Below are 16683 nucleotides of genomic sequence, written 5' to 3'. Positions count from 1 at the left end.
AGAATAGGCATCTTGCATTGAAATGCTATTTAAACTGTTGTGATTTCCACTCCTCTTTTAAAATGGCTGTTTGGCTGTCTAAGACACAAGGGGTATGTGCTACGGCCCAGTAATTTGGACTGGGTGGACAGAGGACTCCACAGGAGAGAGGTGGGTATTTGTGAGTGGAGAAGCAAGAGAGGGACAGGCAGATACCACTGGGCAGCACAATCCTAAAAAAAGCTTAAGCAGAGAGCTTTTGGGGGGAAGAGGGGGTTTCCTGGCTGAAATAAGTTTTAATGGTAAAAGCAGGGATGCAGTTGCTCTTGTGTTCAGGGAAATAAAATTTTGTATGTTGTTTGTAGACAAAGATTGCATCAAAGTTACCAGACTCCCTCAAAAAATGTTCCTCCCAACTGCAACACTGCACAGAGCCTTGAACTTTGATTAACTGCTGAGATCAAAAGCACTAACAATATTATACATGAGTGATCACCAACCAGTAGACCGGGATCTACCAGTAGATCTTGAAGCCTCTGACAGGAGATCCTGACTGGTTTGGCCAGGAAGCTATCAAGTGCTGGCACTTCAGTTGCCCCTACACCCACTGTCCTGCTGCTCCTGCGCTCAGGATTCAGGGAGGAAGGGGGATGGAATGAGTAAGGTGAGGCCTTGGAGAAGAGGTGGAGCAGGGGTGGGGCCTCAGAGAAGGGGGAGAAGGAAGCCAGGCAAGGCTATTTGGGTTTGAGGTAGCTCTTACTTTGCACTTAAATTGAAAAAGTGATCTTGTGGTTAAAAAAGTTGGGAGACCACTGTTATACATAATATCTGTAGCCCTAGGATACTTTCCAGGTATCAATACGAATTTTGACTAAATAGCATATAACCCTTAAAGCCCACTAGTATATGACTCACTTGGGGAACTAGAGCATCCTGCCTCCCAAAGCTGCGTGTTTTATTTAGTTGCCTAGATAGAGGGTGAATTGCATGCATAAAACTCCTTTTAAGAATAACTTAGATGATAAGTATATACTATCTCACCTTGCTATGCACTGTATGTCACAGTCTTAAAGTGTGTGTTAATAACGCTATTGTGTTGTGCATATTACAGAGGCATGAGAGGTTTAATGGTACATACCATATACATTTAATATAGTGTAGCTGAAAATGTATCTGTAATCCCTTACTAAAGATCGCATTTTTTCTTTGTTTAATTACAGCCTGCAAGCCATTTTCCAGCATCATCATCTACAGATATTTCTTTTTCTGATGATACTCAACCTCCATCTCAATCCAGCTCAAGCTATGGTCTCCCACCCAATGCCCCACCACTATACACACCAACTTACTTCTTGCCAGAAGAAAAACCTCCACCATATGCACCCTAGAACTCATTTCATTTTAACAGATTTTTTTTTAAAAAGACATCTTTGGAAACTGAGCTGCACAAGCAGCAGATTATTTTGTGTTCTATGACTGTTCTACTTTTAGCCCCAACTCACTGTGAGTTGACCAGAATCTTAGAAACCTAAGGCAGATGTGTCACCAAAGGAAGGTATCAGTCACACTACACAGTTTGCTTGTAGTCAGTTGGGACACTGCTTTCTGGCTAATGAGCATTGTTTTCTCTTAGCATAATAGATAGTGACTTTGTTTTCATTAGAAGAAACAAAGAAAAACACTTTGGATACTTGGTTTCATTTTGTTGAATAAGCATTGAGTGGTAATTCTGAGTTAGAACTCTCATAGTCTGGTTGGTGCAAGTGAGTAGTCTGGATAAAAAGAAACCAGATATTCTTTCTTTTATACTAGTCAGTAAATAGCCCCCTTTTGGTAAAAATGTTACAATAAATACTGTGACAACTATATGACAAAATATGCTGTGTTTGTGTATTATACTGTACTTAAGTCGGTGTACACATCACAAGAAAGGGAAACAAAATTAAGAAGTAAAGATCCCAATTAGTATTATCCTATTCTTAAAAATAAGGTACAAATGTAACATTTTATTTGAACAGGGCTGTTTCAATTCTGTTTGAAATGTTTGAATTATGTACCAGTCCAGCTAACGCTAACAATGACCAAATACCAGTGAGCTAAAGATGCAATTTCTAGCTAAGTATTTAACCTGTATATAATGATTAGTTAATACTGAACTCTGTATTTTGCCATATTCTGTAAAAGGCAGAGGAGCTGGTTTCAAATGATTCCTTTTCTAGTAAAAAATGGAAACTAAAATGCTGCATATTGAGCTAAATTGTTTTTACATAAAAAGAGACTTGGCCCATAGTTTTGAAGCTGTTGCAATGCATTGGTGAATGCTCAGAGTATTTCTTTTTTTTTTTCTTCTTCTTCCAATCTAGACTCCCACTATAGAGAATTTACATATACTAACTCCTGTGGAAGTAGCATCCATAGGAAATATGTGATCTTGTACTCCCTCTACTGGAAAAGTAGCAATCTATAGTCTCAGCTCTGTGCAGCCACACTCAGTGATGAAAGTGCTTAAACTAGGACGAAAAAGATAATTAATGAATTTCTGAGTTGCTAATTCCTTTTGCAGCACCGTTGGGGCCTCAATGTTCTTTGGCACACCAGGGCTATGAGACAGCACAGGCAATGTACTTTGATGTCTCATAGACCTAGTCCATTGGGCAGCAAATCATCCTAGTGCCACATTAGAAACTTTAAAAAATGTTTCCCAACAGTCAAAGTGCAAAATGGAAAGGAGGATATATTTCATCCTTAAACAGCTATTACAGTAAAAATATATAAAATATATTAAAATACTAGATTACTTTCCTTCAAAGGATGTGAACATTTGAATAGCTGAAATCACAGCAAAAGATTATAAAATTATGTAGTAAGTTTCCATCCAATGAGTTTTCTATTGATGTACAAAAAAATTATTCAATATAAAATATGAAAGGCTATTCAAAATGCAGCAGAGAAACCTACCTATGAGTTTAGAATGGTTTCTTAAATGAATTAGGTCTAGCCCATTGAAGAAGGCCCAGGGAGATAATTTGCATAAGTAAGAAGCACTCTTAAGTTATAAAAGGCAGAGAGAAGGGTACGTTATTTTCAAAGCACATGAGCTAGTGATTTTCCTTTATTGTAAGTGCTTAGATTTCCATGACTGTATAATATAAAGACAACAAACAGATTGGTTCCTCAGGCACAAAACAAACAACACATATACCAAGTTTTGCATAATGTGAATTTTGGCTGGTTAGAAGCATAAAAGGCACATGGTGTGAACACTAATAGTTTTAGAATGGCCTGACACTATTAACTTCAGAGGCTCACTTCCTTACATGAACTGCTCCAAAAGGGCAGGAGGTGGCGAGGATGGAGATTTCACTTTTTCTGTACAATTTATTGAGGAAGAAGGACCGTGTCGTACTCTAATTTCTCACTCTTGTCAGTTAGAAAACAAAACTGTGCGGAAGAAACCACTAAATCATCACTCTCACCTTTCTCCCACCCCACCCCAGTCTGAGCACTGCTGTATAGTATTACAGATGTCACTGATTTAGCAATAATACACATTCCTATATTCTACATATTTTTATACTGTAAATCATAACATTTTGTTCACACAAAGCAACAAATAAAATCTTTACACACACAAGTAATTAAAGCAATTTTTGCATCAAAATAAGGTATTACCCATGTATGTCAATTATTTCAATTAACTTTTTAAAGCATAGCCCACTGTTATATTTGTTTTCACATAATATTGAGCGTGGAATTGCACAGCATCACCTCATACCACAAAATTCGTATTTCCAGGATCCAGGATAGTTCTGGCGCTATAAATATAACAACTGGCATTAACAAAGGTCACAGTTTTGTGAATCACTGATGCCACAAAGCCATTGCTTTGGGAAGTATTGCAAAAATAATACAAATGCTAGAGGTGAAGCTATTTTGTTAGCAGGTGCTTTCTGAAAAGAGCAGCAATTAAACTGGGTTTTGTTCCTCCAATTAATAAGAAGTGTCAGATGTCTTCCAAGCGTGTACTGTTTTCTTTAGAGTTACTCCAGGTTGGAAGGATGGGAGATGGATGTAGGAAAAGACCTGAAATGACCAGAAAAACAATACAATAGAGAATCACCATAGGCCACAATACCTGTAGCCCTCCCCGATAAGGCTGGCAATGAGAAACTCCAGTAAAACATTTCCTAGGTCCTACTCATGTCACCAGTGTTTCCATCAACATCTCCTGCCTAAAAGAAGTGGTATCTGCAGTACTTGGATTTCCCGCCCCCGTATTCCTCGAAGGTAAGACAAATGAAATTATTACTCGTATACACAACCTGTTTACCTTCCTCCTGTAAGGTTGTCCCCTTTTTATTTTCTTTCCTTTGGAACTTTTATCTGGTACCCTTGGAATGTGCATGAACATCTTCCTTTTGTCCTCCTTTAAAGCACAAAAGGCTTGATGCCTGACTGAAGCTACAGACCTGACCTTTTCGGTCTTGCTGCATCACCCTTAACTGTCTGGCCCTAGAAATCAGTCAATATTGTTGCAATATTTAGTGGCTAAGTATAAGTTGCTATATCCGTCTTCCAATCACATTTGGCAGTAAGGATTTTTTTCCCATGGGATGCTCTATCCAGTTGCCCATCCTTTTCCTGGGGAAAAATTCATTTGGGTAATTTGGCTACAATTGTGGGAAAATCTGGAGTTTATTAAGGTATCTGATAACTGTCTCTAGCCTTGACTAGGTGTAATATTCCATAGAAGTGGTAGAAAATACCTATAGGCTGCATCTAGACTGGCATGATTTGTGCAAAAGCATCTGTGGCCAGTATAGACGCGCTTTTGTGCAAGAAAGTGCCGATGGCCATTTTAGCCATCGGGCTTTCTTGCGCAAGAAATTAAAGTGCCTGTCTACGCTGGCCCTCTTGCACAAGTATTCTTGCGCAAGAGGGCTTATGCCTGAGTGGGAGCGTGAAAGTATTTGCACAAGAAGCACTGATTTTGTACATTACAAAGTCAGTGCTCTTGCGCAAATTCAAGTGGCCAGTGTAGACAGGCGGCAAGTTTTTGCGCAAAAGCAAGTGCTTTTGCGCAAAATCTTGCCAGTCTAGACGCACCCATACTGTTTAGTAAACTTGGGTCTGCTCCATACTGATCCTTGCAAGCCCCAAAAATCATTCTTCTAACTCTCTTTCTAAAATAATTTGTTACCTAAGGAATCTAGAGTTTATTTAAAAATATCCCTAAATAAAAATAAAATCTCAAATCAAAACACTGGTATACTCATTGCTATTTGCACTATGAATATAATTCTAGCTGTACTCCAAGACAGAATTCAGACATTTTATAGATGAGGCTAACTATAACTATATATAAATATCAGCTAACTGCTGACTGCTTTCAAGTGTCTACAGTAATTCCCATCATCCTTGTCCCTCATGCTTGTATCCCCTCTAGAGGTTGACAATAGCTGTCAGTGAGTAGGCAAAACAGACACAAAAATTTGCAGAGCCACTGTGCAGCAGTGAGAAAGATAGCTTGATCGGCCTAAAACAGCTTTGGCAAAGTCTATTGTGTCTATCCTGAAAAGCCCTAGTGAGTAAGCATGGAAATTAATACACTTTGCTCTGCTGTATCCTCTGGTGAATAAACTCAAACACATTCATCCTGGATAGCTCATACTTAATCAGAAAGCCTCAGGGCCCCCTGTCCTATTAAGCACATGGTGAGTGAGACAGCCTAAAAATTAAATAGCAAAAATTACATCTTTGCATGATATTCCCTGGTCTTCATACCTTTCACCACTTACCTCACTGATTACTGACATAAGACACTTTGGCATCTACCTGAGTGAGGCTTTCCTTTTATTTATTTCCTGCTGATACAATTTTTCCTCTCACTTTCAAGTTCTCCATTGACCAAGAGATTTTTCTAAAGGTTGCGACTGAGCCTGTTGATTCTGAAGATCATTTTACAAAACAAATCCTAAACCCACACCCATAGATCCTCCCCACCCCCATATATGTTCCCACTCCTACAACCTAAACATGAGCTCATGCTCTAATCTAGCACCTATTTGCAATTCTTCAGAGGCCAATGATCACACCAGTGAATGAAATACTAAAATGGTGTCGGCTCTGCAAATCATCCACAGCCTGAAGCCATATCCCCAAGAGACATAATCTCAGTGCAGTTAAGAAGTTTTATGTAAATATTTTATTCTTTCATATTTTGTAAATCAGAAAGCAGTGTTTGGTAATAAAAATAATACAGCGATATTATTTTTCTTCCAGTTCATACTGATATATTACTAGGTTTTCCACATTACAGCTATCCATCTCTCTTTTTACAGTCTTAACATTCACTTTACGAATAATATGCTGCTTTCGATTATTAATCTTAGTCTTATGAACTATTTACAAATATATTACAATCTCTAAATCTCAAAGCAAAGAAATATTTCAATAATCAATTTGACTTGTGAAGGTCAGTAGCTCCTAATAATTTCAGTGTTTAAAAGAAACTATACACATAGTGCAGGAAATCTGAATAATTTATATCTTTTTTTAAAAAGCGCAGAAAGTTTTTGAATATAAAACTTTTACATTGCATGGTGGTACCTATTGACCAGTCTCAGTTGGAGGGCAAGAATGTGATGTGATGTCATTGTGTTTGTAAAAAGCCTCATCTAAGTCCAGTGCTTTATTATTCATCTTCACGGTCATGCAGCCATGGTAGAATGCAGTGACTGGAGTGGAAGTAACAGGAACATCTGTATAAAAGAGAAGGAAATTGTTTTCTAATTTATTAGATTTCAATAGATCATCCATACCAAGTTTAGATCACTGGTTCTTGGATTAATTCAAATATTCAAAATCCATTCCCATTTCTTCTCCCACATTTTGCATCCTTCCATTTTAACCTCACGGTAAGCAAAATACAAGAACATTTTGTTTTGTATTTAGGGCCTTTTTTTGAAGGGACCTCATGTGAGCTCCCATTTCTGATCACACATACAGAGGTCACAGGCCAGATCCTCAGCTGGTGTAAATCAGCATAGTTCCGTTAGCTTCAATAGAGCTAAACTAGTTTATATCAGTTGACAGTCTGGTCCCACATTTTCAACATTAGACCCTCATTGCTTTTCCATAATGGATGTTAAATATTGGTTAATTGAATAGTCAAGTAACCTCATTAATTCTTATTGGTTACTTGACTATGCTATAGTCCCCAGGGGCGGGGCCGGCAGCCAGTGCGCTCTGGCCTCACTCCAGAGGAACCCCCTGCCACTCCTCACTGCTGCCTCTGATAAAAAGGCAGCAGCACAGGGTGGCAGCAGCCCCTGTCTAGGACGGGTCTGAGCGCCTGGACCCGGCATGAACTGGAAATGAGCCAGGCTGCCTGCCTGCCCACCCGGCTCCTAATATACTTTATAGGCAGCACTGCAGCGAGAGTAGGTCCCAGACCCGGCATAAGCAAGGACGGAGCCAGGCTGCTAAAAAATGTATTGGTGGGAGCTTTTGCTTATCGGTTAATCGACTACATTATCACATCCCTATTTTCCATTTCAATTTAGACTCAGACTTCAAAGCCAGAAGGGACCATCGTGATCATCTAGTCTGACCCCCTGCAAAACACAGGCCCCAGAGCCTCACCCACCCACCCCTGTAATATCCACAGCCCCTGCCCAAAAGACAGATGCAGCAGCACCAGATAGGAGCAGCCAGAGACACTTTCACTCTTCCATATTGTTCCCCATCCCTGCCCCTTCTCCCCATGAGGCTCTGCCCTGGAGCCAGGGCAGCATGGGACACTGCACCACAGACCCCCCCCCCCTCCACCTGCTCAGGGTGGAGGGCCCAAGAGCAGCCCCCATCCCATGTCCCCACCCCTTGCCCCAGGGAAGGTGGAGTTTCACAGACTCTCATAGCTGCCTGTCTGGCTGGCTGGAGCTCCAAAGCCCCATCCCCTCAGGTCTGTCTACAGTTTAAGGCTAAACTAATCAAGTGGGCTGTGTAATGGAGAGCGATGAATAGCTCAAGAATAATTTGATCTCACAATGGCATGGAAAGCTGGGTAAACCCCTCATCTCCACCTGAAAGCAAGAAGGACTAGATCTAGAGGATTCTCTCAGGGCATTAACACTACTCCCCTGGAGATTATATGAAATCCAAACATGTAGGGCTCGTCTACATTGGCCCCTTTTCCGGAAGGGGCATGGTAATTTTTGAAATCGCAATACGGAAATGCGCGGGGGATTTAAATATCCCCGCGGCATTTAAATAAAAATGTCCGCCGCTTTTTTCCGGCTTTTAGAAAAGCCGGAAAAGAGCGTCTACACTGGCCCCGATCCTCCGGAAAAAGCGCCCTTTTCCGGAGGATCTTATTCCTACTTTGAAGTGGCGCTTTTTCCGGAGGATTGGGGCCAGTGTAGACGCTCTTTTCCGGCTTTTCTAAAAGCCGGAAAAAAGCGGCGGACATTTTTATTTAAATGCCGCGGGGGATATTTAAATCCCCCGCGCATTTCCCTATTGCGATTTCAAAAATTACCATGCCCCTTCCGGAAAAGGGGCCTATGTAGACGTAGACGTACTGTTTGGAGACACAGAGGCATATTCAAGGTTCATGTACTCAGGCATAGCTCTATTGAATTTGGCGAAAGAAACCATTGGTTACATCCTTCTGGAAGGACAGCATGGCAAAATCACAGTATGGCACTCAAAGTGCTAGATTGATGGACTGGCTACTGCAGCTGCCCAGCAGGGTGTGGCCTCATATCTTCTGGCACGGCTAGGAGCCAGCTCTACTGGCATAAATACTGTTTTGTGCAACATTAGCTCGTATTACTCATTCTACAAACAACAGTAAATCTGCCCTGTGCTGGTTTAATTGCTGTGGCACCTGCACGATGCCAGCACTGCTCCAGCCTCTCTTCCTCACATTACATGGATTATGCAAACAAGGCCAGGACTTTGTCTCTGAGTACTCCATACAGTAACTACTATTATGGAGAGACATGCTTTTCAAATGCCTCCTCATTTGCATTTCTCAGCAATAGGGAGGGGTAAACCAGTTCAGCCAGAATGAGAAACAACCCCACACAGCCAAATCTTTGATTCAAATCAAACATCAATCAGACAACAGAAGCGACTCCTGCAGAGCCTCTATTTTTGCTGCAAAAGCACCCCTGGGTGCTGCTTGCTAGAAATGCCATGAGCAAGTGCTCTCTGGATGGTAACATCAACAGAGAAGTGACAAACCACAGTGGAGAGCCTAGATGAGGGGAATCAATCACCCTCTCAGTAGAGAGTGAGGGGTACCAACAGCCTGCATGGAGCCAAGAGACAAGTCTCCAAAGCTGAGGAGACAAAGGCAGCAAGAGCCTCAAAAGGTCAGACCTTGAGTCTGACCTTTTGAGTCTTTGGCCCTCATCTCATACTGACCTCAGATTTGTATGTCACAGTTAAAATGTGGGCTGAATGTGATGCTAATTCAGGGCTCCACACATTTGAGATAATAACCTCCCCAGATTATGTCAAATTGATACAGAACCTCCTCACCATTCTTCTGTGGACAGGTAACCCCATTTGCTGACCAAAAAACCCTCAAGATTTCTATTCTTGCTTCTTCTCCTCCAAAATGGATTATATGAAAATTCAAAAGACACAAGTTAAAGACCTCAGAGTATCAACGTTAAGTGCCCTCCTTGTGTAACGCCAACAGGTAGAACTAAACCTGGTTCCTCTGGATCTTGGCCAGCTGGCTCTCAGCTAAGGCAGTAGAGCAGACTCATTATTCTCTCTGTAAGTGATCTAAGTACACCACACCCAGCAAGTGTGTGGGTTACACTTGCCCCCGCTCATGCGCAACTAAACTCACTTGGGGAGAACTAGAGTGTTTGACACACTGATGCATTATCCAATCACCAGTACTATTATTTTTGTTAGAACCTGAATTCTGCTTTGCAGAATTTGATAATCACCTGGCAGTCCTCCCACATATGTCTTCACAGACGACTGCAGGTAGCCCTCCAAGAGAAACAGACTGTCCTGTAGCTGGGAATGGCTCAATTCAGTCTGTCCGGCAGTCCCATCCACGGTGAGCGACACCTGCCCCTTGCTGACGAAGATGTTCACAGAGTGTTCCTGATCATCACACACGTTTATTGCCAGCCTGGACACAACGGTGTTCTCCACAGCCAAAATAATGAACTGAACATCAAAAGAGCACAATAAGAGAAGGCACAGACCCTGAAATACACATTCTTACACTTTTTCGGTTTCATAACGCTCATGACTGCAGCTGTTCAGAAGGCTTTTTCAGAGCCACCAGAGAACTGATTATATTACAATGAAAGCTTTGTTATCTGACACTTGGTTAATTCAAAAACTTGGTTAACCACTATTGTCCCCAGCCACGATACTCCCGCGTCTTCAGGTACGTATGCCTGACTCTGACTGGTCCAGCCAGATGGCTTGATGCCTCCAACCACTGTGGGGCTTCTGACAGCTGGTACTGCCGGCTGCCGTCATCAGGTACCTCTTTACCCCTCAGCCTGCCTCAAGCTGCCAGGAGCTGGATCTGCCTGCCGCTTAGGATGGCTTTGTGGAAGGGTCGTGTCCTCCCCCTCTACCAAGTCCCATCTCCCCACACCCAAACAACCCCCAGTGTACTCCAAACACTTTCATTTGCATATCGCTGCAGTCCCATTGCCCCGGCCCTTGTGCATTCAGATCTCCAGGGAGCAGCCTGAACCCAGACTGCCCCACACAGAAACCTCTCGTCCCACACCTGGATCCCCTAAACTAAGCCCCTCCACATTTGGATCCTGCTGGGCTGAACTTGCCCACCTATACTTGGTGCAACTGACAGAGAGGGGCAGGACCTCAGGATGTTTCTGGGGAAAGCCCAGCCTTTGTACTGTGTCAGGGTCAGGTGTAGCCTCACTACAGAGTGTACTTTTTGGGGGAGGCAGAGGCTTCAGGTTGATCTCCCATCTCAATGCAGCCAGTGGCATGTGTGCCTCACTGCAATACCAGAGCCACATTTATTTACTGTGAATTTTATTTGTCAGACTTTTGCAAAATTTATATTGTGTACATTATTCGTAAATGTTTGGCACAGAATTCTCTTGGTAGTAACTACAGTGGAGTTATTTATTGAGTTACATAATAGAACACAAATTCTCTGTTCAAGGAGTTTATAGTATAATCTAGCCAACTATAACAAATGGGATAGTGGCTCAAATTCAAAAGTGTGAACAGATATTGGCAGTGTGGAGATATTTCTTACTGAATCAGAATACTTTATAAGGGCCACATGTTCAAAGGAGCATCTATCCTAAACTTGTCTCCACAAGAGCAGAATTCCTATATTCCAATAACATTCAAACATCTGATTTGTATACAAAATTATATACTTGTGAAAAATGTCAGACACATATTTTTGAAGATTTTTTGAAAATGGCCCCAGAAGTTCTGATGGCAAAGGGTCTTTTTGTTTTACACCAGTGGAAGATTAAAGCTTGTACCTGTTGTTTAAGTTTCTTTGTGGAATGATAGTCAATCAGAGCCAATGATAAAGGGACTGAAGTTTCTTCACCAACAAGAGCAAACAGTACCCCAGTGTCTGCTGCTGGCCGAATTACAGTGTTCACTCCTACTTCCCAATTCCATTCAGCGTCATTTCCTGTAGAAGGTTGCACTACAGAAAGAGAGAGAGAGCGCAAGAGAGAGAGAGAGAGATGCATGTCAGAAAAGCAGAGTGGCAGACGAGGTGACTATGGACAGATGAGCACGTGGGCAGATTGCTATATCTCTTTAATCCAGAAAAAAATCCAAGTCTTAGTGCGTAAAGTCAGAAAGGAAAATAGTAAGAACTCTGCCTTGTTACACCCCAAAGAAAGAGCCAGTGCCTTTCTGAATGTCAAAAGTCAAGGCTGAGAGTTTGGGGGTTTTCCAATCCAGGATAGACATTCAATTGCCAAGGGCTATTAATCCATCACATTATCAGAGCTGCTGCAAGACGTGGAATCCAATTTTTGTATCAGGCTTGAATGTTACAAAATGATTGAGGGATTGATTTCAAATCTGACCCAGAGGAAACAGAACATTTTCACACCAATATGTCGAAACGAAACTGAAGACATATAAATAGAACACTTCAAGCATTCTCTAATCACAATCAGAGGTCCTGAAGCCCTTTTAGCTTGCTATAAACTGTCTCACGCTGAACTCAGAAACAGATCTCGTTGATGCCTTTCTAGCTTTTTAATTTTAAATCTGAAAATTTAACTTTAAATCTGGCTGGAAAGAGAAAAGGCTTACGTGGTTTCAATAAGAACATAAGAATGGCCATACTGGGTTAGGCTAATGGTCTATCTAATCCAGTAGCCTGTCTTCTGGCAGTGGCCAATGCCAGGTGCCCCAGAGGGAATGAACAAAGCAGGTAATCTTCAAGTGATCCATCCCTTGTCACCCAATACCAGCTTCTGGCAAACAGAGGCTAAGCACACTTTACAGCATGCTTTTGCATCCCTGCCACCTTGGCTAATAGCCATTGATGGACCTATCCTCCATGAACTTGTCTAGTTCTTTTTTGAATCCTGTTAAAACCTGGGCTGTCACATCATCCTCTAGCAAAGAGTTTCACAGGTTGACCGTGCCCTGCGTGAAGAAAAATTTCATTTTGTTTGTTTTAAACCTACTGCCCATTAATTTAATTTGGTGGCCTCTAGTTCTGATGTTATGAATAGAACCCTACCGAATTCACAATGATGAAAAATGCATCACAGACCATGCAATCTGGTCTTTTATGTACCTGTATCCTATACTATACAGATTTCATGGGGAGACCAGCTTTTCTCAAATTGGAGGGCCTGTCCCAAAAGGGACTTGTGGGGGAGGATGTCACAGTGTTATTTGGGGGGGGAGGGGTCATGGTATTGACACTCTTGCTTCTGCGCTGCTGCCTTCAGAGCTGGGTGGCTGGAGAGGCAGCAGCCATCCCTGAGGGCACAGTGTTGCAGGCAGCAGTGCAGAACTAGGGGTGGCAATACCATACTATGCCATCTTAACTTCTGAGTTGTTGCTGATGGCGGAGGCACTGTCTTCAGTGCTGGACTCCCAGTCAGCAGCTGCCACTCTCGAGCTTTCCAGCTTCGAAGGCAGCACCACTGCCAACAACAGCAGCACAGAAGGGTAGCAGCACTGCAAACCCCTTTCAATAACCTTGCGACCACCGAAAGCTCCTTTTTGGTTCAGGACCCCAACAATTACAATACCATGAATTTTCAGATTTAAATAGCTGAAATCATGAAATTTACAATTTTTAAAATCATATGACTGTGAAATTGATCAACATGGGCCGTGAATTTGTTAGGGCCCAAGTTATGAAAAGGAGTAAATAGCGCTTCCTTGATTACTTTCTCCCCATCAGCCATGATTTTATAGACCTCTATCATATCCCCCCTTTGTCATCTCTTTTCCAAGCTGCAAAGTCCCAGTCTTATCAATTTCTCCTCACTGTGTTTCCTTTTTCTGTACCTCTTCCAATTCCGGTGTATCTTTTTTGAGATGGAGCAACCAGGTCTGCTAACAGTAATCAAGATATGGCCTGTTCCTGGCTTGTCTAGGCAAGGTCATAGACAATACTGATTTATTACAGCTGTAAATAGGATATATGGTGTCTTTATATCCTTTTACTGTTACTAAACAAAAACAAACCAAGTATAATTGTTTACAATAAATGAATATAAATATGTAAATTCTTAGAATACATCTCTGTTAAGAGTTTGGTCTCATTTGCACTTCAGATGCCAGACTCTATTTGGCAGTTCTTGCATCTATGTTTTAAACAGCATGACAACCACCTAATAATACTTTCTCTAATTTATACTAGCAACACAGAAAAGCCCACATAATGCAGCACAAAATATACTAGAAGAGGAGAACTTGTATCAGATCTGTCAGCATTTAAAAACACATTTACTAATGTCAATGGTCTATTTAAGTTCTTCTGTGGACAGTATAAACGGAAGAATCTGAAACAAAGACAAAGCCATCCTTCTAATTTCAAAATTATGATTAAAGAGAGGATTGGAACTAAATCCGTGCCAATTTCACATAACCTGTGTTGGTGTCCTTGCTATGTCATTGATATAGTGGCCATGACTGATCTGAACCAATTTAAATCAAAAGTTAAATTCAGTATGGAGGTTACATTTTAGACAATCGTGAAATTCTATCCAAAGCTATGGCTAAGCTACAGGGCTTACAGCGGTGCAGCTTCACCAATGCGGTACTGCTAGTGTAGAAGCTCTAAGTCAATAGAAAAGACCTCTCCTATTGGCTTAATTACTCCAGCCTCAGCAAGTGGTGATAGTTATGCTGGCAGAAGAAGCTCTCCCGCTGACATAGCACTGATGTCATGTCAACATAGCACTCATGTTTAGGTTGATGTAACTTGAGGTGCTTGGAGGAAAGGGGAATTTATTCAGAACCCTAAGCAACATAACTCATACCAATGTGAACTGTAGTGTGTACATAGCCTTAATTATATAGCTCATACATGTTACTGTAACTCTTCTTGTTTAAGAGAAATCAGTTGGCATAGGAGAGAGAAGGGCAAACCATGGAGATAAATGCATTGTCAAAGCGCACGGAGGGAGCCTAATCAGAGCTGCCCCAGATAATGTTGGGTTCTAGCCACCGTTATTAGGCCTTCCTTTTCATGAATCCCAAATTCAACTTCTCATGACAGCTGGTGGCTTTCTTAATTGGGAAAGAACTAAACTTTTCTATTTTTAGTACAGGCAGTCCCCGGGTTACATGGATCCGACTTACATCAGATCCCTACTTACAAACGGGGTGAGGCAACCCCGCACTAGCTGCTTCCCTCCAGCAGACCAGGGAGACGCGAAGCTAGCGCCCCCTCCCTCCCCAGCAGACCAGGGAGACACGGAGAGGCTTTTCACAGCAGACAGCTCAGCTTGAGAATAAAGGACTGAGGGAAGTGAGGTGTGGGAGAATAAAACTGAGCTCTGGACAAATGTTTGGCTAGAGTTACCCCTACAATATGTACCAGTTCTGACTTATATACAAATTCAACTTAAGAACAAACCTACAGTCCCTATCTTGTACGTAACCCGGGGACTGCCTGTATAGTTGATTGTTCCCTGCCCATGTAAATCATTTCAGAGCACGTGTGTCAAGACACACAAAAAGAAAGATGGAAAGACAGGAAGAAAGAGGCTTGCCTAACAAGACAGGAAAACATGCACTTTTACAATTGTTATTTCTGTTCTATTTGAATACATAGGTGTGGACTGCATACTGTGACAATGATAAAAAACAGCACTTACTATAACTGAAATTAAACATAGCAAAGCCACTGCCAGGATAGAAGGATCCTCGTCCTGCCACTGAGAAGCATTGCATCTTGTCATTTAGCTTTATTGTTTCTTGGATAGTAGTGTCTTCGCCATTCAACCAGTTCCATGCTCGCATACAACCATCCAGCCGAGGGTTTATCTGGTAGGACAGAGAAATAACCTTACCTTGGTTATAATTCCCTGTTTAACAGAGAGGATTATGGGCGCACAGGGCCCCACAGGATCAAACTATATCATGGTGTGGGAAAAATAAGATCATTCCATTTACCAACATGCGACTCTACCAAAACAGACTCAAGCCCCAATCCTGCAGTGACATCCATATGGGCAGACCTCTGTGTCATAGGTGCCAGCTCAATGGATGCTCCAGGCCTGGAGCACCAATGGCAAAAACAGCAAGTGCTCACCACCTACTGGCAGCCAGCGCCTCTCTCCTTCCCCTGTGCCTCCTGCCCACTGGTGGCCCTGCCAATAAACTCCTCCCCCTCCCTTCCAGCATCTCGCACCCACTCCATCCAACTCACCCCCCAGGACTTCCTGCCAGCTGTTGAGTGGTGTGCAAGAGGTGCTGGGTGGGGGAGGTGGCAGACTGAGGGCCAGGCTTGGTCAGAGGATAGAGCAGGGGCAGGAAGAGGTGGGACCTATAGTGGAGTGGGAGTACAGCACTCCCAGGGAAATTAAATAGGTGGTGCTTATGCCCTGTGTCCACACAGACCTCCACTGAAGTCAGTAGAGCTCCACTAGGGAGCAAGGGGGATATGCTCATGCAGGAACTAAATTTGCCTTTGTAACTGTACCATCCACTTCTCCATGCGACACCTCATTACTGCCATTTATTTTTAAGAATCCCCTTGATATTTGTAATATATAAATCCACGTGAAACTCCTTACAAACACAAGGCTTTTGTATGTAGTGAATTACAACACATGTAACCATAAAAAGTTCACGTCACACAATATATTTAACCCAAAGAAAAATGACCAAGTGGTATGCACTGTGACCAGGCACAGATATAAAAGACTTACGGCTAAGAGCCAAGTTGGGTGCAATCCTACCCTCCCCCCGCCCCACCTTGTTAATTCCAGCTTTTATTTTTATTTTAAACTCTAGGGTTAAAATGTGAGAAAGCCAGCAGACCAAAGGCTCCCTTGAAGCTGCTAGGTTAGTAATAGCATTCCCACTCAATAGATAGAGGATAAGTGTCAGATACAGAATAAAAACTGGGGCTTCCAGCTCTCACACTCACATTCAGACCAGACCTTTAGTTTAAACACATTCAAAGTAGCAATCACCTTGAACGACTTATCATGGGGAGGAGAAACC

The 16683-nt window shown here is 42.2% G+C and overlaps 2 protein-coding genes across 5 annotated transcripts in view; one reads left to right on the top strand and one right to left on the bottom strand.

Annotated features, from left to right (window-relative positions):
* TMEM255B (transmembrane protein 255B) overlaps positions 1 to 2928 on the top strand; it is a 120129-nt gene extending 117201 nt beyond the window's left edge. For both annotated transcript variants that reach the window (XM_075918391.2, XM_075918372.2), the window contains one exon: positions 1200 to 2928. In XM_075918391.2, coding sequence (XP_075774506.1) covers positions 1200 to 1367 — 168 coding nt within the window. In that variant the 3' untranslated portion in view covers positions 1368 to 2928. The remainder of the gene's footprint in view (positions 1 to 1199) is intronic.
* A 145-nt stretch (positions 2929 to 3073) lies between these two features.
* Positions 3074 to 16683, bottom strand: part of GAS6 (growth arrest specific 6) — a 57972-nt gene continuing 44362 nt past the window's right edge. For 2 of the 3 annotated variants that reach the window (XM_089775410.1, XM_075918348.2), the window contains 5 exons: positions 15330 to 15498; positions 11499 to 11671; positions 9951 to 10179; positions 6574 to 6740; positions 3074 to 4062 (listed from right to left, as the gene is read on the bottom strand). In XM_089775410.1, the coding sequence (XP_089631536.1) occupies positions 6589 to 6740; positions 9951 to 10179; positions 11499 to 11671; positions 15330 to 15498 (723 nt within the window). In that variant the 3' untranslated portion in view covers positions 3074 to 4062; positions 6574 to 6588. The remainder of the gene's footprint in view (positions 4063 to 6573; positions 6741 to 9950; positions 10180 to 11498; positions 11672 to 15329; positions 15499 to 16683) is intronic. The other variant, XM_075918359.2, reaches the window with a different exon arrangement.

Source organism: Pelodiscus sinensis, chromosome 1, assembly GCF_052426305.1.
Source record: "Pelodiscus sinensis isolate ZL-2025 chromosome 1, ASM5242630v1, whole genome shotgun sequence".
NCBI lineage: Eukaryota > Metazoa > Chordata > Testudines > Trionychidae > Pelodiscus > Pelodiscus sinensis.
This window is presented reverse-complemented; position numbering and strand designations above follow the sequence as displayed.